The 21,756-nt window shown below is 33.3% G+C and overlaps 1 protein-coding gene across 2 annotated transcripts; it reads left to right on the top strand.

Annotated features, from left to right (window-relative positions):
- The first annotated feature begins 11,564 nt into the window (after positions 1-11,564).
- LOC105132594 (Protein kinase superfamily protein) lies at positions 11,565-21,124 on the top strand. Of its 2 annotated transcripts, XM_011036168.1 has the most exons (13): positions 11,580-12,069; positions 12,545-12,694; positions 13,244-13,414; positions 14,335-14,478; positions 15,331-15,436; positions 15,543-15,691; positions 15,801-15,926; positions 16,587-16,730; positions 17,507-17,594; positions 18,701-19,074; positions 19,420-19,743; positions 19,879-20,103; positions 20,821-21,124. In XM_011036168.1, the coding sequence occupies exons 1-13, from the start codon at positions 11,791-11,793 to the stop codon at positions 20,953-20,955; spliced, it is 2,415 nt and encodes an 804-aa protein (XP_011034470.1). In that variant the 5' UTR covers positions 11,580-11,790; the 3' UTR covers positions 20,956-21,124. The 2 variants fall into 2 exon arrangements, with proteins under 2 accessions (XP_011034471.1, XP_011034470.1); XM_011036169.1 differs by lacking the exon at positions 20,821-21,124 and having other exon boundaries at positions 11,565-12,069; positions 19,420-19,766; positions 19,807-19,890.
- The last annotated feature ends 632 nt before the right edge of the window (positions 21,125-21,756 follow it).

The raw sequence follows: 21,756 nt of genomic DNA, 5'->3' as shown, positions 1-21,756 counted from the left end.
TGAGGTTAGTGAATTTGGACGTCAAGTGTGTCCTGGTTCACTGTTAGTTGGATTTTGAACTGTCTGATTAATAGCGTGTTTTTTTAGTTTAAAAAAATTAAAAAAAATAATTTTTTTTAATTACGTCAAATTAAATTATTTTTAATAATTTTAGATAGTTTTAATACTCAAATTTAAATTTTTTAAAAAATAAAAAATTACTATTTTAATATGTTTTTAAATAAAAAATATATTTTAGAAAACATTCACTACTCAATATTTACGTGGCAAGCTCTTGTCATGCCGACTTGCTAATGACTTCTTCAAGTCGCCGGAATATAAAATCACGCGGCAGGGTGGCGCTCTCTCTCTCTCTCTCTCTCTCTAACTCTCTAGATTCAATACTTTTTGATTAGTTGTTAACAGCCCTAAATCCTCAACCTTATGCACAAACTCTGGGATGAGAGTTACATTTATTGTTATAAAATTCCTCCAGGCGGATTAATCTGGCTGGTCTAATTATTGAGTTTAAGGAAATAAATTTAGAACTTTTTAGATTAACTCGGCAGTTCAATTCATGTCATGGTTATTTATGAATGTGTGTGATTATTTATAATTAAATATCTTGAAGATAATAATCACTTGAAATCTACGTCAATTTATTTACCCGCAAAGTTAGAAATTGAAGATATAATTTTATATCACATATTTTTATCAAAATATTTTCTACCTCTTTCTTGCCAAAATAGAATAAATAAAAATATTAAACAAGTTTCATAATTTGATTTAATTATTTAAAAAATAAAAATAGTCAGCAAAACACCGTAGAGCATGACTTGTTATATCATAGATTGTTATATTATAATAATTTTTTTACCCTCCACCACACAAGCCGGTGAAGTGTAAACCAAATGGTGAAATAAATAATATTATCACATTGATCGAGATTAAATTGATTTTCTCATTTTTTATAGTATAGTAAAAATACTTGACCACCTTTAAAAGGTGAAAAAAAAATAGGTGGCGGGATTACTAATCTTTTAACTTTTTTTGAAAAATAAAAATATTAAATTACTATCAATAGCAAAAAACACCACACTTACTTGTCAAGGGCTTTTTAGCCTTTTTGTTGTTGTATTTTTTTTTTTTGTTTTGTTTCTGTTAGGTCAAGGTAAGGGATAACTTAGTTTCTAGATAAAGAAAAATATTGGTGTGCCAGCACACTTTGAACATTTTATGTGAGCTTCTTCAACGGAAAACATTGTATTTTATAGTGACATTAAAAGCGATCCATTGAGATCTTCATGATGGTTAGGGGTGTGTCGATCACTAACCTGAGGTGTGGCTTTATTGAATTTTTTTTTATATTTTTTTTTATATAGATAAGATACAAAAATGTATTTTCATTTGTTTTTTTATATTTAACTTCATTTTTATTTTTTTAATTATTTTTTTTATTTTATTTTTTATCATCTTTTTAATATTTTTTTCTTCAATTTAGTACTTTATAATTTAGTTTAATTTGATTCTCATATCAAATTTGCTATTTTTTATTCTAATTGCTATTTATTGAGTTTTTTTTTATCATTTTCCTTTCGATTTTGTTTTAAAATTTATCAATTAGCATTTGATTTTAATTTATTTTTATGTTAATTTTAGATATTATTATTTTAATTGATATTTATTTTATTTTAAACCCGTTGTCAATTGTCTTTCTCCCCTTGATTTTATCATTCAATATTTTATGATGAAGAATTTTACTTTATTATTTTTTAGAATCCGTCCTCATGGCATTGATCTTGAGCTTATAATAAGATTTATTAGATATTAACATCGGTTAACTTTAATATTTTTTTAAAAAATAATTTTATTATTCAATATTTAGATTTAGAGAGAATTGATTTTTTTCACTTTTTTCTCTTAGTCTTTTTATATATAGGGTTATTATGATTTTATGATCATGAGCTTAAATATTTTTTCATTGCTTTTCTTAATTTTTATTTTAAGTTCTAGCTTGCTTTTTAGTGATGGACTGTTTAATAATTAAATTTCAATTATTTTATTAAATTTGTTTTTAATATAATTATTTTAATATCATGACCAAGTCATATATTTAGTGTGTTAATCTATGTAGATTTAGGTCATTTGTTTTATCTTTATTTTTATAATAGTTTATTTATTATCATTGTATTTTTTATTTATATTATCATAATTATATAATTTTTATTAAATCTAATCAAGTCAGTAACCCAAGTTTCAATTATTTTTGCTTATTTAAAAATATTTATATCATCTTAATTTTTTTTTTTACACTAAAAAAAACTAGATCAACTTGCTATATAATTCTGACCACGTGTTTAGTGCTCTGTAATGAACATGTAAAGTTTATGCATGAATTTGAGAGTTTTATTGAATTTTAGAATGACAACGTAGTAGTGGAAGGAATATTTTTATTTAAAAATATTATTTTAATTATATATGAGGTGAATAAAATTTTTTTCAAGCCTTTATTTTAATAAATCATTCTTATAAATCAATAGAATCTGTTAAAAGGAATAGTACGTTTTATTCAGTAGATTTGTTCTATTTATACCATGCGAACATGTGAAGCGTCCCCGTGTGGACAATGCTTTGTCCCCTCTTGTTTTTAATTAAATGGACGACAAGGTGACTGTAATGATAAACGACCTCTCGTCCACTAGACTGACGCACAAAATTCGATTATCGACAAAAATTCGATGGTTGAGAAATCAAGGAGGTTTTCTTTTCTTTTTTCTTTTTTACTTTAAATCAATTTTTACCCCAAAAAACCTATATAAATCATTTACTAAATCCAAAACAACTCAAAATTACTGAAAAACAAAGAATCAATAGTATCTAAATGAAAATCTATCTATTTTTTTTTTTTAAGGATGCATGTTGGAAATATAAAAAAATAATAATTAGTATGGTTTAACTTTTCTCCTTAAATAAAATTTATTAAAAAAAATTTCACTATTGAAAAACAACATTTTACAAACTTTTTGGCTTGTTTATCAATCTGGAACAACTCTCTCTCATCTCTCTTGAATTTAAGGACTGTTTTTTATTTTAAATTAATTTTTAAATTAAAATTAAAATTTTTTAAACCAAGTAAATTACAGAGTAAGAAAAAGTCAGAGGACTAGGCAATATTTTCTAACAAATTTTACATTGATCACAAGATTTCTTGTTCTTTTACACTCTAATTCTTTTTAGTTAAATTTTTATTTTACTTAACAATTTTAATAAATTGATTATTAATTTAAGCATATAACATTGTAATTTTAAAAAATATTTAAAGATAAAAATGGATTTTCTTACTATTGTGGATTGTTACATTGAATTCACCATTTTTTCCCTTTTTACAAAGGTTGGGCTTCATTTTATATTTAAGGTTTAGGTTCATATCTAAAAAGAAAAGAAAAGAAAAGAAACACCATTCATATAAAAAACTGATTAAAAACCTTCGACGATCCAATAAAAAAAAAGGCACGAGTTTATTAACCTCAACTAATCTTCAACTAGTTTGGTGTTTTAGTTGTGAAACAATGATTATTTGTTTAAATATATTAAAATAATTTTTTTAATAATAGTATATCAAAACAATAAAAACATATAAAAACTTAATTTTAAATTTGTACCCAATCTTCATTATGCCAAACAAGGATAAATCCTTACCCTTTTTTTTTTTTAGATTTCTTCGTGGTCAGAGTTGCGCAACTCGAATCCAAAGCCTTATTAGTTATTTCCTTTCATTTTACAGACATTACCATAACTTAAATCATTCAAAAAAATTGTCTACATAAACAGAGAAATATCTTTATATATATATTTGTTTATTTATTTATTTATGTAATCGTTTCATAACAAATCCAAGCTTCAGCTTAGTTGTTTAATGAGGTATTTGTTTTTGTGATTGAGATTGAGTTTTGCATGTGGAGTCCATAAAAAAAACTAGTTTTTATGGTTTAATTTTATATATAATTAAATTATATCTAGCTTCAAATTTAACTTTAACCACAAAAATAAACATACTAAAATAACACAAGACAACCTTAAAATTGCAGCGTTATCATGTATAAATTTTTATTAAAGATAACTAATGAATTGTCATGATATTTTATTTTAAAATAAAAATAAACCCATACATGAGCTTGATGCCTAACTAAAGTGCATAAGCTAGACCTAACACATGTTGAAAATTTTTATTTGAATTTTAATAATTATTTTCTTAATTATTATATGTATGATATAAAATAATAACATTGCTAATAAATTGCTTATGAAAATTTGACTAAACTCCCAGTATTAAAATTTTTAAATTGATTTTGAACTAGATACTTCATCCTATAAAATGTGAACATATTATTTTAAAGATGGTTTGTTAACTTGTTTTTAACAATTATAAGATATTTTTTAACGTATAAATAATTATTTTAATTAAAAATATTGTGCCAACTAAGATAAATAAAAGATTTGTTAATAAAAAATATCTTGATAGATAAAACATTTAAAAATGATTAAATTTTTAAGTTTAATGATAATAAAAATTTCCCCCCCAAAATCTATATATTTTCCCATGCTAAAACAATTTAAGTTACCACAACAAAACATACATGTATATCAATAAAAATTAAATACTAAGGGGTGTAACTCTACTGGTAAGGTTTTATGTTTACTTTCTAGAGGTCACCAGTTCAAGTCCTATAAACCTCAAAGCTATTAGAGGTTTACATAGTCATTAACTTCAAGGCCCGTGAGATTAGTTGAGGTATATGCAAGTTAGCTTGAACACTCATATTATTATTAATAATAATAAACTAAACACTCATTTATTATGAACAAGAGTTTTCGTTTAATGTTAGTGTTGTTTGGTTTTGTAGTCTCATCCATCTATTTTTTCGATCTAGAACTAGAGATAAAAATTGAAATCATAATTTATCTAAAGAGACTGTTTTAAGAAAAAAATTTATAAGTCTTAGTTTAATATTTTTATTTTTAGCATTCATTCCCTCTATAAAGACTTAATTCCTATCTTAAAGATAAAAACGAGTTTTGGTTTATTTTTTTCATTATATAACAAGTTTGTGTCCTGGTTAATTTTTCTCTCATTTCTTAAAAGTAATTTTATATCTTGAAAATAAAAAACAAAAATGAGTTTTCATATTTGTATTCACTAGAATTAATATAAATAATAAGTGTTAGCAATTATCCTAATTATGACCGGTAACAAATGGTTTAAAATCAATAAATGCCAGCATATGATGCTTGCAGCTGTTATATTATTATTAGATTATTGTAACTGATAAGTTTACGTTTATATTTTTTATGTATAAAGAGATTGTAAGATCAATGTTGATAAATAAAAAAGCTCTATTTCTTTATGGTATTAGAGCCTAAACTTTTTTCCTCGATGACTTCAAACAGTGTTCTCTTTATCTTCATTCCCACCATCTCTCACTTTGTCTTTGTCAAACTATCTGATACCAACTATCTTGTATGGGAAAGTCAGGTAAAACCTTTCTTACTAAGCTAGAATTTGTGGTGTTTTATTGACGGGTCTCATCTTTACCCCCCTCCTATGCTTTTTTCTTCTGATAAGTTTGAGCCCTCTACTTCATCGTTGGCCAATCCTGACTATGTCTCCTGGTTTCAAACTGACTAAAGCCTGATTAATATTTTTTGTGCTGCGCTTTTTGAAAATGTTATTTCACAAGTTATTGGGTTCTCCTTCTTGAAGGATATTTGGGATTGTCTATAGCAAAATTCCTCACACCAATCTCTTGCCAATCCTGCCCAGCTCAAATTTCACCTTTTTTTTATTACAAAGGTTCTAAATCCATCTCTGAATCCCTTCCTTAGGCCAAGAGTTTGATTGATGAACTCACCACGATCTAGAAACCTATCTTCAACTTCGATCTGGTTACTTATATGCTTCATGGTCTGGGTCTTGATAACCAAATAATTGTGATGGTAATTTTGAACTTCCCACCACTTCCATCTTTCTCGAACCTCTGAACTTGTCTTCTTGCTTTTGAAGGGAAACATGCTTTAGCAACTTAAATGGCTCTTGTGGCTTCCCCTGTCGCTTTTGTTACTACTAATTTCCACCATGACCCTCGTCACCTGCGCCCGCGTGACCAATCCTCTCATCCCTTTGGTGGTCTATCTCAAGTTCGCCTTTCCTTTGGCTCGGGCCAGCCTTCCCACCATGCTCCATGTCCTTTCTCATTCTCTCAAGGTCTTTTGGGTCCTCCACCCCTTGCCAGTTAATTCAATTCTAGAATTGCCAACAATTTGGTCATGTTCAAGCCAAGTACTTTTATCCTCGTGCTTTTGTTGGCATGCATGTTATGTCCTCTTCAAACCTTAACTGGTGTTTGGGCTTTGGTGCCACTAATCACATGACCTATAATGCAGCTTTCGATCAGGTTGTTATTGGTAATGGTGACACTCTCCCCATCACTCATTCTAATATCCTTTTCTTTTCTTCTAGTCCCTATGTCTTTTTTTTTTATATGTTTTTCATGTTCCTCCTCATCATAAAAATCTTTTATCTTTCGCTCAATTTACTCGTGAATTTAATGTTAGTATTACCTTTTTTCCTTGGGAATATCAAATTTATGACTTACAACGTGGTGTTGTTCTCTTTTAGGGCCTATGTAATGATGATCTTCATCCTATCTTTCCAATGCTATTATCCAGTTCCAAGCAACCTTTTTCTTCTATCCTCGCATTTTCCTCTTTATTGCATCGTCATCTTGGTCATCCCTCCAATAAAGTTCTTTACACAATTGTCTCTCGCTCTTTATTAGGTTTTTTTCCTTGCTTATTGACACGACTAAAAGATTGATGTCTTCTCCCAAGTGCAGGAGTGTCGAAGTAATAAATAACCCGGCAAGACCGGGGTCGAACCACAGGGAGGTTATTTGTACAAATTATAAATAATAATAATACAACAACAATAACAACAACAACAATAATAATAATAACAATAACAATAATAATAATAACAATAACAATAATAATAATAATAATAATAATAATAATAATAGTAGTAGTAGTAGTAGTAGTAGTAGTAGTAGTAGTAATAATAAAGAAAGAGAAGAAGAAGAAGATGATGAGAACTTGGAGATGAAATATTAATGTAAGGATTAAGCAATAATAATAACAAATGTCAAGGTTAGAGGTTCCACTAATGGTATATCAAACAAGTATAGTATAAACTCTTATTATTGAATTGGAAACCACACACAAAGGAGGTTCCAATTAAATTATATATTGTTAACATGATTACATTAGTCATCTTATTCAATTAATGCTAATACTTGTAAATCTCGTCAAGCATTCATGATTATAACTTATGTTAACAACAAATCAAGTTCCTTTCATAGCTCAGGTGTCGGTTATACCATACATTATGGGCTATGAAAGTGCCAAGCATTTGTTGTACCAAGTGTTATACAACATAAATCAAGATTAGTCATTTAACAAGCAAAGTATTAAAGAGTGAACAAGATAACAAATATAAAATATGTTAGTATCAAACATTAAAGTCCATATTAAGTTTACATTATACTTATTCTTACACCATTAGTGTAACCTTTTCACCTTGACATAACTAACTTAGCTAGACATAATGAAAGAAAGCAAAATAGATAAACAAAATAAGAACATAAAAGTTAACTAAGTAAAGGAAAGGAAATGAAAGGCATAAACTTAATATTAATGAAAGCAAAGCATAAACATTACAAAAAATACAAAGAGAGAAAGGAAGAGCATGATCTTGATCTGGAAATCAAGATGCCTAAATACATGGCAAATGCCTCCTTTTATAGGCCAAAATTGGGAACTATTGATTTGATGACTAATTGATAAGTGGGTGGCCAACTTTTGACTTGGTGACAATCCTTATCTTCTCTTGTCTGCCTAAAACATCATTGATAACGTCAAAACTGGAGCTAGTTACAAACATGAAAGTTGTAGGCAATTGGCTCAGATTTCTTGTGTAAACAATTCAGCTCATTTGGACTTCTAGAACTCCAGATATGGCCAAAATACCGAACAGTGCTCGGGCTGGAAGACAGATTCGGGCTTCTTTGTTGTTGCTACAATTTGGACTTGATAATGACCTTTTTAGATCTTGGGCTCCATATGAAAGTTGTAGGCCTATGTCTTACCTTTCCATCCATATAAATTGGACCAAAATCTGAGATATATAGCTCTATATATGACCCAATTACCGAACAGTGTTCCGGTTTGGATTGCACCGACATCTCTTTTCTAAGTTTGGCCATCTCTTTATCCTTGCAATTTAAGTTCTTCAAGTCATCAATCAATCCTTTTATTTATGTGATAGGCCTGCATTAAAAATAGACATTTACCACAAATTAAAGGTATCTTATATTATTAGATATATTATTATAAAACATGTTTTGGTTAAGGAGTTTTTGATACTTCAAGTGCAAAATGATGATATAAAACCATGATAAAAATGCACTTTTAAGTACTAATCACTTATCAAATTCCCCTGTAGCCATTGTGCGTTAGCTAAATCAATTAAACTTTCCTTTTCGTCTCATGACTATTGTTTTACTGAGCCATTTGCTTTAATACATTCAGATGTATGGATGTCTTTTATTGTTTCTGTTTCTGGATATTGATATTATGTCTTGTTTACGGATGATTACAATAGTTATTCAAGGATTTTGGTCATTTTTCTATTTTTGCTATGTATGTTAAAACTCAATTCTCCTTTTCTATCAAACAATTTCAAAGTGATGGGGGAAGGAATATGATAACCTATAATTTGAATAGTTTTGTGCTATTAATGACATTGTGCATCGTTTTTTTTGTCCTCATGTACCCCAACAGAATAGGTTAGCAAAGCAGAAACATCATTATATTGCTGATTTTGGTCGTACTCTTTTATACAATGCTCACATGCCTTATAATCTATAGGTGAAGCGTTTTGTATGTCAATTTCTTTGATTAATCGACTTCCAACCCCTGTCCTTCAAGGGACTTCTTCCTATAAATTATTATTTGGCGTTTCCTCGAATTACACATTCCTTCGTGCTTTTAGATGCATTTGTTACCCATATCTTGGAGATTATGTAACTAACAAATTACAACCTTATTCTCTTCAGTGTGTTTTTGTTGGCTATAGTGATTTGCATTACGGTTATCGCTACCTTTATCCTCCTACAAGTCGGCTTTATATTTCTCGCCATGTCATTTTTCATGAATATGAACTCTATATTGTTTTTAAACCTGTATAGCTCTTATATCTTGCTATAGTCCCCGTGGGCTTTCTTTCTAATCCACCAGCTTAGTCTATTACTGCTGACAATTCTCAAGAATCAGCATGGTCCACATCTGGGTCAACTTTTTCTCCATCTTTTCTTGTTGACCCTAACTCTCCATAACTAGCTCCCATAAATTCTCCACAACGACCATATCATCCCCATCCTTAGACCTATATGCTCCAACCACCAGACTTATCTATCTCTTCTTTAATACCTTGGTCTTTATCTCCCCTTGTTCTTTTTAATGTTCTTGCCATCAAACCTTCACCACCAATTGGCCATCTCAGTCCTGTGCACACCTGATCCAAATCTGGAATTGTTAAGACCAATCCTAAATATCATACGAATTTTTCTATTTGGTATCCCATTCCTTATGCTTTCTCTACTTTGGTTAACACAAACATTGAACCCATGTATTACACCCAAGCATATTGCCATTTCGAATGAAAACAAGCCATGCTAGATGAGTATCATTCCCTCCTTCAGCAGGGCACCTACTCTTTAGTGTCGTCATCTTCTTTGCTCAATACGGTTGGTTACAAATAGATTTTCTAAATAAAACAACATTCTGATGGAAAAATTAAATGATATAAGACACATCTTGTTGCTAAAGGCTTCTATCAATAATCTGGTGTCAACTATTTTGATACTTTCAGTCTTGTGGTTAAGCCCATAACCATTTACACTATTTTCTGTCTGGCTATTTCTTTTGGATGGCCTCTTTGGTAACTTGATGTCAAAAATACATTCTTGCACAGCTCCCTATCCGAAGATGTATATATATGGCAACCACTTGGCTTTGCTAACCCTCACTAGCCTAATCATGTGTGTAAACTTCTTAAGACCATTTATGGCCTTAAGTAGGCTCCTCGGGCATGGTTTTTACATTTTAGTTCTTTACTTCTTTGTGTTGGCTTTACTCAAAGTAAGGTTGACAATTATATGTTTGTTTATCATAATAACTTTTTTGTTACGATCTTGTTGCTATATGTAGATGACATCATTCTCACTGACAGTAATTCTTCTCATCTTCTTGCCTTTCTCTGCATATTAGGTGTTGAGTTTGACATAAAAGATTTAGGGCGTTTGTATTATTTTTTTAGTGTGAAGGTCTACTATCACCCTACTTCCATCCATCTTATTCAAAACAAGTACACCGTTGATCTTCTCAAACGCATCAATCTCTTAGACTACTAACCTGTTTCTACACTTATGACTTTTAAAGGTACTTTTTCTCAGCCCCATGGTACTTTCTTTGCGGATCCTATACCTTATCGACAGATGGTTGATGCCTTACAATATCTCACCATGACTCGTCTTGATATCTCATATACTGTTCAACATGTCTCTCAATTTATGGGATTACCTAGTAATGTTCATTTTAAAGTTGTTAAACGGATTTTACGTTACCTTTCTATTTACAAGTTTCCTCACTATTCTTTCTTAGTAGTCTGTTCTGATGCAGATTGTGGTAGATGTCTTGACACTTGCAGGTTCATAATCAAGTATTGTACATTTTTGGGACCCAACCTCATTTCTTGGAGTGCCAAGAAGCAGCCCACCGTTTTTTGTTCCAGTGCCGAAGCAGAATATCACATCCTTACCTATGCCTATGCAGATACTTCGTGGATTCAAGGTGTTTTAACTGAACTTCGTTGTCTACTTACTCGTCTATTTTTGCTTAACTGTGCCAACCTATTTGCCACATACTTAACCGCTAATTCTATCCTCCATGATTGTACAAAACACATTGCTATTGATTATTATTTTATTCATGAACGGGTCCCCTTTGGTAGTCACAAAGTTCAGTTCATTACTTCTCAACTTTAGCTTGGAGATGTCTTCACAAGAGTTACCAATTGACCATTTTGAATATCTTGTTTTTGTACTTGTCATCTAGTGTCCAATTTACAGGGAAATATTAAACAATTATTCTAATTATGACAGGTAACGGATGGTTTAAAACTAATGAATACCAGCATATAATGCTTGCAGCTGATATACTATTATTAGATTATTGTAACCAGTAAATTTATGTTTATTTTTTATGCATAAAGAGATTGTAGCATCAGTTTTGATAAATAAAAAAACTATGTTTTTCAATAATTGGCTGGCCCTTAAAATGAAACTATCCCTCCATCGGTCCCTCCGCGTCGTCAATCAAGTCGAGACAACAACGAGGCAGGCGATTGGTTAAAATCACATAAACTCAAAATCACATACCTATCACCATTCCACAGATTTTGCTAAGAGCCAATACCTCAAGCCTCAAGCCTTCGCTTCTCCCGTTGCCACGTGTTCCTCCCTAGCCCACAGCCTTTCCCCTCATTTCTAGACAAAGAAAGAAAGAAGAATAACCAATAAAACTAACCACCATAATTCAGACACGGGCACCAGCGAGTCACTTACCACTCCAATTTCTCTCTCTCTCTCGCTCTAATATCTTTGAGAGAAAGTTAACTGTCTAACTCTCTGTCGTTTGATGGACGCAGCGGCTCCACAGCTCGTTTACGGCGGAATCCAGCCACGTCGCCGCCACTACAACTTACCAAATAGAATTCCGGTTCGAAGACCATCCAACCGGGTGTTTGCTGTTGCCACCGAGCCGAAACCGACACAAACCGGATCTATTGAGTCGCCATCGCCATCATCCTCTTCTCCAAACACAGTTAATGGCTCATCCAAGTCCCCTCCGCCTAAACCTGTCAACGGCGTTGCCACTAAATTCTCAAAGTCAAAACCTGTCAACGGTGTCTCTACAGTAAGTTTGATTGATGAGTGGTTTTTTTTATTGTGTCACAGTCTGCTATTGTCAAGTTGATTGAGTTTAATTCATGCTTGGTTGATTAGAAAGTCGAGGAAAAATGAAAGAAAAAAAAAATGAAGTTGAGAAAGTCAACATTTACTTTGACCGACCAGTCTTTTTAGCGTACTCAAATTTCTGTTTGGCTACTGAGAAAATCAAAGGAAAATTGAAGCTAGACGCATTGGTTTAATTCTATTTTCATTTCTATTTTAGTTTGACATAAGGAAAATGATTCTTATTTCATTCATATATGCCGAATTTTCTATTTTGTTGCTGAGAAAATTAAGAAGACGTCAGAGGAAAAAGAATTCAAAGCTAGAGACTGTTTTAAAATGTGATTTTCAATTTTAGTATGTTTTAATTGAAATGACATTTAGTTTATTTGTTTGTTTTGCTGGGATTGTGATGATTTAATATTTGGAATTGACAGAGGATGGGAGAAGTGTCGCAGGAAATAAAAAGAGTGAGGGCACAGATGGAAGAAAATGAAGAGTTGGCAATACTAATGAGAGGACTTCGAGGTCAAAATTTAAGAGATAATCAGTTTGCTGATGACAATATCAAGCTTCGTCTGGTTGAGGTATTGTATTGAAATTTTTTTCGGCTGTATGAGATCCTTGAAAACCTCAATGGCTGCATATGTAATTGAGTCTAATAATTTCAACGGGGAAGCCCTTTTTTCTGGTTTGTTTGAGGAATTCCTGACTCGTTATATGCTTTTTAAAACCCATCATTTCTGCTAGTTGAGTCATGCAAATTATGGGAAAGTGATTTTTGTTTGGTTGATTGGATGTTCTTTTCATAGTAATGGCTGGATATCTGAATCAAATATAGTGATAACGTGGATCAAGCTGTATTTGCATGGCTTGGTGTTGTTTTAGCTGTAAAGTGTGCTTGGTGGTTTGGCGTGAACAATGTGCAATTTTTTTCATGGAACCTTCTGCTAGAAGATTGTTTTAGCAGTGATGATTTTAAATTAAACTGGGAATAAACATGATATGCTGGAGGCTGTACTATTATTAGAAGTTCATGGAAGATGGTCAATAGAGGATGTCCTTTAGTGATTCCAAGGTTTCACCTCTGTGAAGCTGGTTGCTAAACTTATTGTGTTCTTTTGTACCTTCTGCAGTTAGATGAAAGCAGTGAGTTTTTGCCTTTAGTGTACGAACCTTCTAGCATCTCGGCTTACTGGGGAAAACGACCACGTGCAGTTGCAACTCGAGCTGTCCAGTTACTTTCTGTTGCTGGGGGTTTTCTCTCTCGTCTTGCTTGGGATGTGATAAACAAGAAAGTCAAGGAGGTAAAGATTTCTTGCCTGACCTTTCTCTTCTCTCTTTCACTCTCTTTGTATATGTGCAATGCTGTGCATATACCTAGGTAGATAGCTATTCTGTCTGTGTGTGTGTATATATATATATTTGGCTGGTATTTTGAAGATCTGGTGCCATCTGTATCACTCTTAAAACACACAGAGAAACTGTTAATTTTGCATGCACTTTTTTTTTTTCCTGGGGTAGAGGTTGTAGAGTATTCTTTATATAGGTAATATAGTGAAAAAGACAGCCAGGAAGCTTGATGTACACTATTTCTCCATTCATGAGAGTTTAAGCAGCTGGAACAGTAACATTTATATTTAATTTGAATGTTATTAGAGCTATCTGAAAGTTCTATAGCCTCCAGTCATAGTTAAATAGCTGTTTGCATCTGTTCAGACTTCAAATTCCCTGTCTAATGCCCGTAATTTATTTATATGCGGAGGTGGCCCAGTTGGGGGGTTGTGGTATGTTAAGAGCACAAGGATAATTGGTATGTATTGATACTCATTGTAATAGCTTAAGTCCTATATCAACAATTTAAGAAACAAGAACCATATACATAGTATTGTCGAAGAGTGGGAAATAACACTCACCCCTAGCTGTTTTTTCCCCATTCTGTCCCCTCATACATCTCCTCGTTGGACTTTAGAAAACATTTACCCAAAAAATGGGACACAGAAGCATGCTCTTTTAGTCTTGAATAGCAATTATTGCATGCAATTGGGATGATATTTGCACCTTGATAATCCTCCTACCATTTCAATAAGTATGTCTTATTTGTTTTCAGGGTGATCCTAAAAATGTGCATAAACTGCTTCCGAATTGCTCTTATTACTTTTCTTCTTGGAAGTATGTGCTTTTCTTTCTTTCTAAATTGCTTTTTTTTTCCTATCTTAATAACCAGAATGAAGTTGCTAGAGCAATTGAATTGAGGGAAATTGTAACCTCTTTGGGTCCAGCATATGTAAAACTTGGTCAAGCATTGAGTATTCGACCAGATATATTGTCACCTGCTGCAATGATCGAGCTACAAAAACTTTGTGATAAGGTAACGTCATACAATATTTCTTTCTTTGTTTTCCATTGCAATAACTGTATGCCATTAAATTTTATTCCACTATGCTTCTTCTAAAATAAAAAATACATTAGAACCTTTAGATGTGGTAAATATAATATTCAGCATGCCTGCAATAAAGATGGTAGCATGAATTATCAAGAAATTAGATTAAGTTAGTGGTACTTTGTGGACATAAAGGTCTATCAGAGATGATGGTGTTTAGAAGCTATAGAGAAGATGCTGTTTTTTGAGACACGACGATAATCATTGTGGACTTTTTTTCATGTGCAAGTCCCGGGGTAAGCATGCTAAAAGCCAGCCATGAGCCTTGGGAACTCCTAATTTCCTAATTTTTTGACCTTATTTAGGAAAAGTGCAAATTAGTTACTGTTTCTTTTACTGTTGGTTATTAATAGGTAGTTTTGGTATTGCCACTTGCTGATGCTAATTAGCTGCAATAAAAAATATGATGCTTCCACTACTCGTAACCTTTCTTCATTGTCTTCACCTCGTCCCTTTTATGTCATTGTTTTTTCCCCTATCTATACATTTGTCCTAAATTGCTGTCCTTCAACCTTCTGGCCCTCGTTTTGCTATAATGGTACGAGTTCATTAATGGATCGCCAATTCGCTGCACATGTTTGTGAAGTTATGAACTTAATATTCCAAATATGAAATCGTTTTAAAATGTTTGTATGTCAAGTTTTTACTTGTATTGGAAATCTACAAAAAGAAAACAGAATGATTAACTTCTAGATGAATATCAATTAACCTTCTCAGCATTCAATGGAAATTAGGCTAACCCCTTTCATATCTGATTTTTCTGTTTGATGATATGCAAAGGTTCCTTCATTTCCAGATGATGTGGCAATGGCTCTTATAAATGAGGAGCTTGGTCAGCCATGGCAGAACATCTATTCTGAACTTTCTTCGTCTCCAATAGCTGCTGGTAGTCTCAATATCTGAGTTTTATGAAAAATAGAATTTAGCATTTCTTTGCTAGCATCTCAAGCTTCACAATTTCAAACTACTGAATCGTGGAATTCCCATGGCAGCATCTCTCGGGCAGGTGTATAAGGGTCGGCTGAAAGAAAATGGAGACCTGGTGGCTGTTAAAGTACAGAGGCCTTTTGTTCTTGAGACAGTAACGGTCGATCTATTCATCATAAGGAATTTGGGTTTGGCTCTCCGAAAGTTCCCTCAGGTAGTTTAGTCAATTATCTGAATTACTGAATCAATTCTTCCATTCTGGGAAGGAACATTTATCTTCTATGTGAAGTGATAATTTTCTCAACCCTCCACCTTATTTTCAGATATCTGTAGATGTAGTTGGGTTGGTTGATGAATGGGCTGCTCGTTTCTTTGAGGAGCTAGATTATGTTAATGAAGGTGAAAATGGATCTATGTTTGCTGAAATGATGAGAAAGGACCTTCCACAGGTGAGCCTGAAAGCTCAAACCATACAATTTTTATGTGTTTGTTGAATTCATGCCAAGGCCCTGTTTAGCTTGATCATCTGATAAATTGGTTAAGCTGGCAATTTTCCTAGCATTCTCATGGTAAACGAAGTTGTCCATGTGAAGATGTTTAATTATTGAAGGAAGCTAAACTCAAACTATTTGTTTGAAAGAAAAAATTAAAACCTTGTCCTTTTTCTGCTCTTAGATGGTCGATCCAAATGATAGGTGGGGTTTGGTTTTGTGCTAAAGTGAAAGATGCTGCTTTTCTAAAGTAAATCATAGGAATAGCTGACTGTCGAAAAAAGTGGTTGTGGGATTTTCTGTTAGAGCTGTTATAAATACTGCTGAATGTGATAAGTGCATGTTTGCATGCTAGATTAAATTTATTGCAACTGTCATCATTCTGAATATCATTCTATTTCTTTACAGTCCATCCCTGAAAGACATGCAATGAAAAATCTTACACTGTCATGATTGTGGAAGGTTTTATTTTTGCTGTGTGTCCATGTGCATGTGTGTAATTTTGGATTTGTGTATCTTAGTTTTTTATGGTATCAGCTTAAAAGAAAAAAAAAAAGAGGAGTTTCTTATAGTATGTGAAGGATAAATCATGTAGTAACATGAAGTATTGCATTTCAGGTTGTCGTGCCAAATACCTACGAGAAGTATACTTCAAGAAAAGTTCTTACCACAGAGTGGATCGAGGGAGAAAAGCTCTCACAAAGTACTGAAAGTGATGTTGGAGAACTTGTTAATGTTGGAGTCATATGCTACCTAAAGCAGGTACTCCACGGATGCACTCATACTTGCTTATGTACTATAATAATGAATGGTACTAGGTTTTGCTATGCATCGAAGTCAAAACATAGAGTATGTCTGGTAGTTCTGTTCAAGCTGTGAAACACGCCCCTCAGTACTATGAAGCATACTATAATACTATGCTTCAATTCAAAACATGACTTTGCTGTCAATTTACCTTTTCTTGTTTCCTCATTTTTCCCTGCATCGTAGATTAACCTTGCCCACTTTTTTGCTTTATTAGTTGGAAAACAGAAATTTGAGCAGATCTTCACTAGTTAACTCTGTGATTGCTTCATGGGTTTTTACTCTAGGATTCCTGGTAAAAGAACTTGTGAATAGTAAGGACTAATCCATCAATGCATCTCATTGAAGATTTGGTATGGAGTGGTTATTTTCTGTAATAATGACAAGTGTATTATCGATGGTGTCAAGTATCTACATCATGATTGCTGAGGCATCTGAGATTGATGGATCAAGTAGTTCAATTATGCCTTTGATATCAAGTGACCAAATCCTCCTCCTATCTTCCATTGTGACACATCAATGTGCGTATAGATCACATGAAGAGTAAAAAATAACATTGACATGATCTGCCTTGCTCTATTTTATGCTTCCCAATCATCCCCCCCAACTAATAGAAGATGTGAATTCATGCTAGCTCACTGATCACTATTGTTTATATATTGTCATTGGTTAATTGTGGAGAAAATTAACTACATACTTTTTTATCAAATTTTTGCAACTCCTTGGAGTGACAGCTACTTGATACTGGCCTTTTCCATGCTGACCCTCATCCTGGGAATTTGATCCGCACTCCAGATGGGAAGCTTGCCATACTTGATTTCGGTAACAATCTAGTTCATAAGTGTATATAGTGAAAGATCATCTGTGAACATGGTTGGCAACATCATATACATATTGTTATTTGAATTTGTTGCCTGAGAATTTGGATCCTTATTTTGTTTTATCAGTATAGGAATTTAAATTTCACCAGCAATTTTGGATTAGAATACGCCACTCTCCTTTCCTTTCCTTTCATAATGGTGGAATGCACTTAATCTGAATTGTTTTCTTCATTCATTCTTTAATAGTGGAAAGCAATTCAGTCTTCTCCCTCTCCAAATTTTTCTACCTTTTGGCTTCCAATTATAGAATTCTGGCATGATTCATTGTGAAACACTATAAAGATGCACCTCTCATAGTTAAACTGCACAAATTGCTTTGTTTCCGATTCCACATAACTATAAAAGCCCCAGCATCTACAGTAATCCATTCAGCTAGCAAACTCAATCTGCTTTTCTCAACCACATCTTAACATTTCATTGCCATGATAACCAAGATCAGTGATATTAAACAAAGAATGATGGATTTTATTTAGGTAGAATAGCGTAATCATATACTGGATAGCAATGGTATTTGTCTTGTTATTATGGGCTCAGTTCCTTTTATTCTCAATTTAGTTACCTTGGCCATTGAGAGCACTTAATATTTGATGATTTAAGAAGCAAAATGGGATCTTTCTTTTGCTAAATGAATGTAAGGTAATCACATTTAAGAACTGAGCTGGCATAATACAACCAAACTCCAACTTTGAAACTGGAGTCAGATTCAGGTGAATCAAATGACATACACTAGACTTTTAGTTTCTGGAAGTGATTGGTTTGAATGCGACAGATCAGAAAGGCATGTTTCCTTGAAATATTTCAGAGCCTTATGTACCATATTCTTTCATGCTATAAGAACATATCGCACGCGCACACACACACACATCGCACGCGCACACACACACACACTATATATATATATATTATGTGTTTCCTGTCTTAAGATCCCATAGTGTTCTCTTGACATTTTACTATCATGGGTTTCTTAACAAATGCTATACTGACCCATTTGCATTTTGCCTCATCATGGCCATTTTTGTGGAATCTAAAGTGCCTTTTGCTGGACAGGGCTAGTCACAAAATTAACTGATGATCAAAAATATGGAATGATCGAAGCAATTGCTCACCTTATCCATCGGGACTATGGAGCAATTGTCAAAGATTTTGTCAAACTTGGTTTCATTCCCGAGGGTGTTAATTTGGAACCTATCTTGCCAGTCCTGGCTAAGGTCTTTGATCAAGCACTTGAAGGTGGAGGAGCAAAAAACATAAACTTTCAGGAGCTAGCATCTGATCTGGCACAAATAACATTTGACTATCCATTTAGGATACCCCCTTATTTTGCTCTCATCATTAGGGCAATAGGTGTACTGGAAGGCATAGCACTAGTTGGGAATCCTGATTTTGCTATTGTAGATGAGGCCTATCCATATATTGCACAGGTATGTATTTTCTGTGGCTGTAAATGATAGTTTCCAGACAATTGTTTTCCATAATGTTGTGTTTGTTTTGATGCTGGGCACCTTGCTATTTTGGTATGCCAATCTGCCTGTCACTGTGGTTTTTGATAAAAGAATTTCAACTTGTTGGCTATATACCTCCGCTAAAATCATGGTTTGAAGCCTGTGTATAATGAAACTCAATGATAAGTATTTGTATTCCTTTAAGCTTGAAGCATGCGCTGCATGATCCACATAAAATAATGTCCATTCAATGTGTTATCATACTTTCTCTATGATGTTCTAAATTATAGGTCATTATGTTCTTACATGTACTTCTTTTACCAGAGGCTCCTCACTGATGAGTCCCCTCGTCTAAGGAATGCTTTACGCTACACAATTTATGGGAAATCTGGTGTTTTTGATGCTGAAAGATTCATTGATGTCATGCAAGCCTTTGAAAATTTCATCACTGCAGCAAAAAGTGGAGGTGGAGAGAGTATGAATGGGGATATGGCTGAACTTGGAATGCTGCAAAGCCAAACGGGTTATATCTTTCCTGGATTTCTCTCAAGTGCTTCTCAACCAACACAGCCAATTCAAACTAGGGCAGCCTTAGCATTCCTTCTTTCTGAGAAGGGGAACTTTTTCCGAGAATTTCTACTGGACGAGGTATTACAATTACTGATATTTTATCTTTACTAGAACTGTGAGTATTTGGAATAATGTTCTTAGTCATAGTCATGTACTCTCAGGTTTTTTGTATGTGGGGCATCTGAAATGTCTAACCATTATTTTCTGATGCAGATTGTAAAGAGCATTGATGCTGTTGCAAGGGAACAACTGGTACAAATTATGGCAATCCTTGGCGTGGGAAATGCTGCCCCAATTTTTAGCATGGTTCCTGCACCCTTTAAGCCCGCGGCACTTCTGCCAACGATAACTGAGGAGGACAAAGTTATCTTGAATAATGTTCAGAAAGTTGCTGAATTCTTAACTGCTGGAACTTCAATATCGAGTACATCAACCCAGGTACTTGAATCTTCATATGATGAGTCAGAATTTAACTATTCATTGACTAGGCTTGTCTGCGAGTTAAAAAGTTTCAAGTTTAAGTTTTGGTTTTATTTTTGTTAGTATAATGTCATCTTGTTTTGGATTCAGTATATTTTTAAGAATTAATGCATAGTGTTGGAGCATCCAGCATGAAAACTTACTACTAGGTGGAGAGTCTATGTACTATCGAAAGCCTTACCAACCCCAGTACATGATCCTTAACCCTCAACATGCAAACCAATAAAATGACCTCTAAACAGTGTCACTAGGCTCTGTTAGCAACTTTGGAGCTCTCAATTAAAAGCTCCAACCAAGTTTGAGTGGTCCATACGCCATAGAAAGGCACACCCATATACTCGACTTGTTGTGAGAGATTGCTAAACATTAAACACATTTCTGAACGGAAGGTTTTTATTTTCTAGGCATTATTTTTCTTCTATTAGTTTGTTTATGTGAAGTTATTTTTGCAAGCAACATTTACAAAAATGTTTAGGAGACATAACATCGTGGTGGTCTTAAAATTGCAAAAATGGTGTCAACAAAAGCTTTTGTAAAAATCCGATATTAGGCAATAGAATAATATGTTCAGCTCCATGCCTGAGAAGTTTAGTGTTGAATTTGGTTTGTGCTTGTGGTTGTTTTCCAATGAACTTGTACCTGATGTTTCTTTTCCCCTTTTTTGAGCATCAACAGGATTTAAATGTTACTCGGATTGTACAAGAACTCCTTCCAGTTCTGCCAGGTATCTCAGTCACAGTACTTCCTGAGGTGGTTAGTCGGCTTTCTTCTCGTATAGCAGCACGCATAATTCGAGATGCACTTTTGTAGCTGTAATAAATATACGGTATCCTTATGCTTAAAGCCTCCGAAATGTGCATAAATTGTATACGGAAGCCGCATTTAATGCGCCATGAACAATTTTTTTTACATTCAGGTAAAATTCAATATTACTGAAAATCTTCGGAAGCCTAATGGATACGATACAGCTTCTTCGTCAGGACATTCGGCTGACTTCATTGTACATAAAAAGGCCGGGCCGGGCCAGGCCAGTGATTCAAGAGCTTCTTTAGCCCTTCCCCTTCTTTTAATGAAACACGATTCAAAACCTTGATCTTGCTTTCTTTCTGGGCCGTTGTTGCACGGAATGGAATTCTCTCTTCGCAGTTTGCTATCCCCAAATAGCAGAGGAGGATGATAGCTTGGAGCATAATGAACCTAAAGGATATATTTATTGCCATACAAAGTAAAAGGCTCCAAAACCATAAAGCATCGACCATGCATGATGAATACTAGCAGGCCACGGAATGTGGATAGTAATAATATATTTATGGTATTGCTAAGAGGATAAAAATGAAAGAATAACGTTATGTCAAGTAGTTTTGTTTTTATATTATATAGTATTAAAAAAAAGGAAAAAAATAGTGCATCATGCATTTACTACAAGTGATTCGAAACAGACTTTCCCGCTAGAGTTCTGTTGCATAAGGAGCGAAGCTAATAGTTAACGAAGACAACAGACTATACAGAACACCAACCATTTATCTTTAGCCATCTGTCACCATTTTCCAGTTCAACATCACCCACATGTCAACTCAACCAATCCCCCCCCCCCCCCCAAAAAAACACTCA

This window comes from Populus euphratica, unplaced genomic scaffold (genome assembly GCF_000495115.2).
Source record: "Populus euphratica unplaced genomic scaffold, PopEup_1.0 scaffold87.1, whole genome shotgun sequence".
NCBI lineage: Eukaryota > Viridiplantae > Streptophyta > Magnoliopsida > Malpighiales > Salicaceae > Populus > Populus euphratica.
This window is presented reverse-complemented; position numbering and strand designations above follow the sequence as displayed.

Coding starts and splice junctions, on each gene's coding strand:
- LOC105132594 (XM_011036168.1), top strand. CDS start 11,791: ATGGACGCAGCGGCTCCACAGCTCGTTTACGGCGGAATCCAGCCACGT. Junction 13,415..14,334: donor TAAACAAGAAAGTCAAGGAG/GTAAAGATTTCT, acceptor CTTAATAACCAG/AATGAAGTTGCTAGAGCAAT. Junction 19,075..19,419: donor CCTATCCATATATTGCACAG/GTATGTATTTTC, acceptor TTCTTTTACCAG/AGGCTCCTCACTGATGAGTC.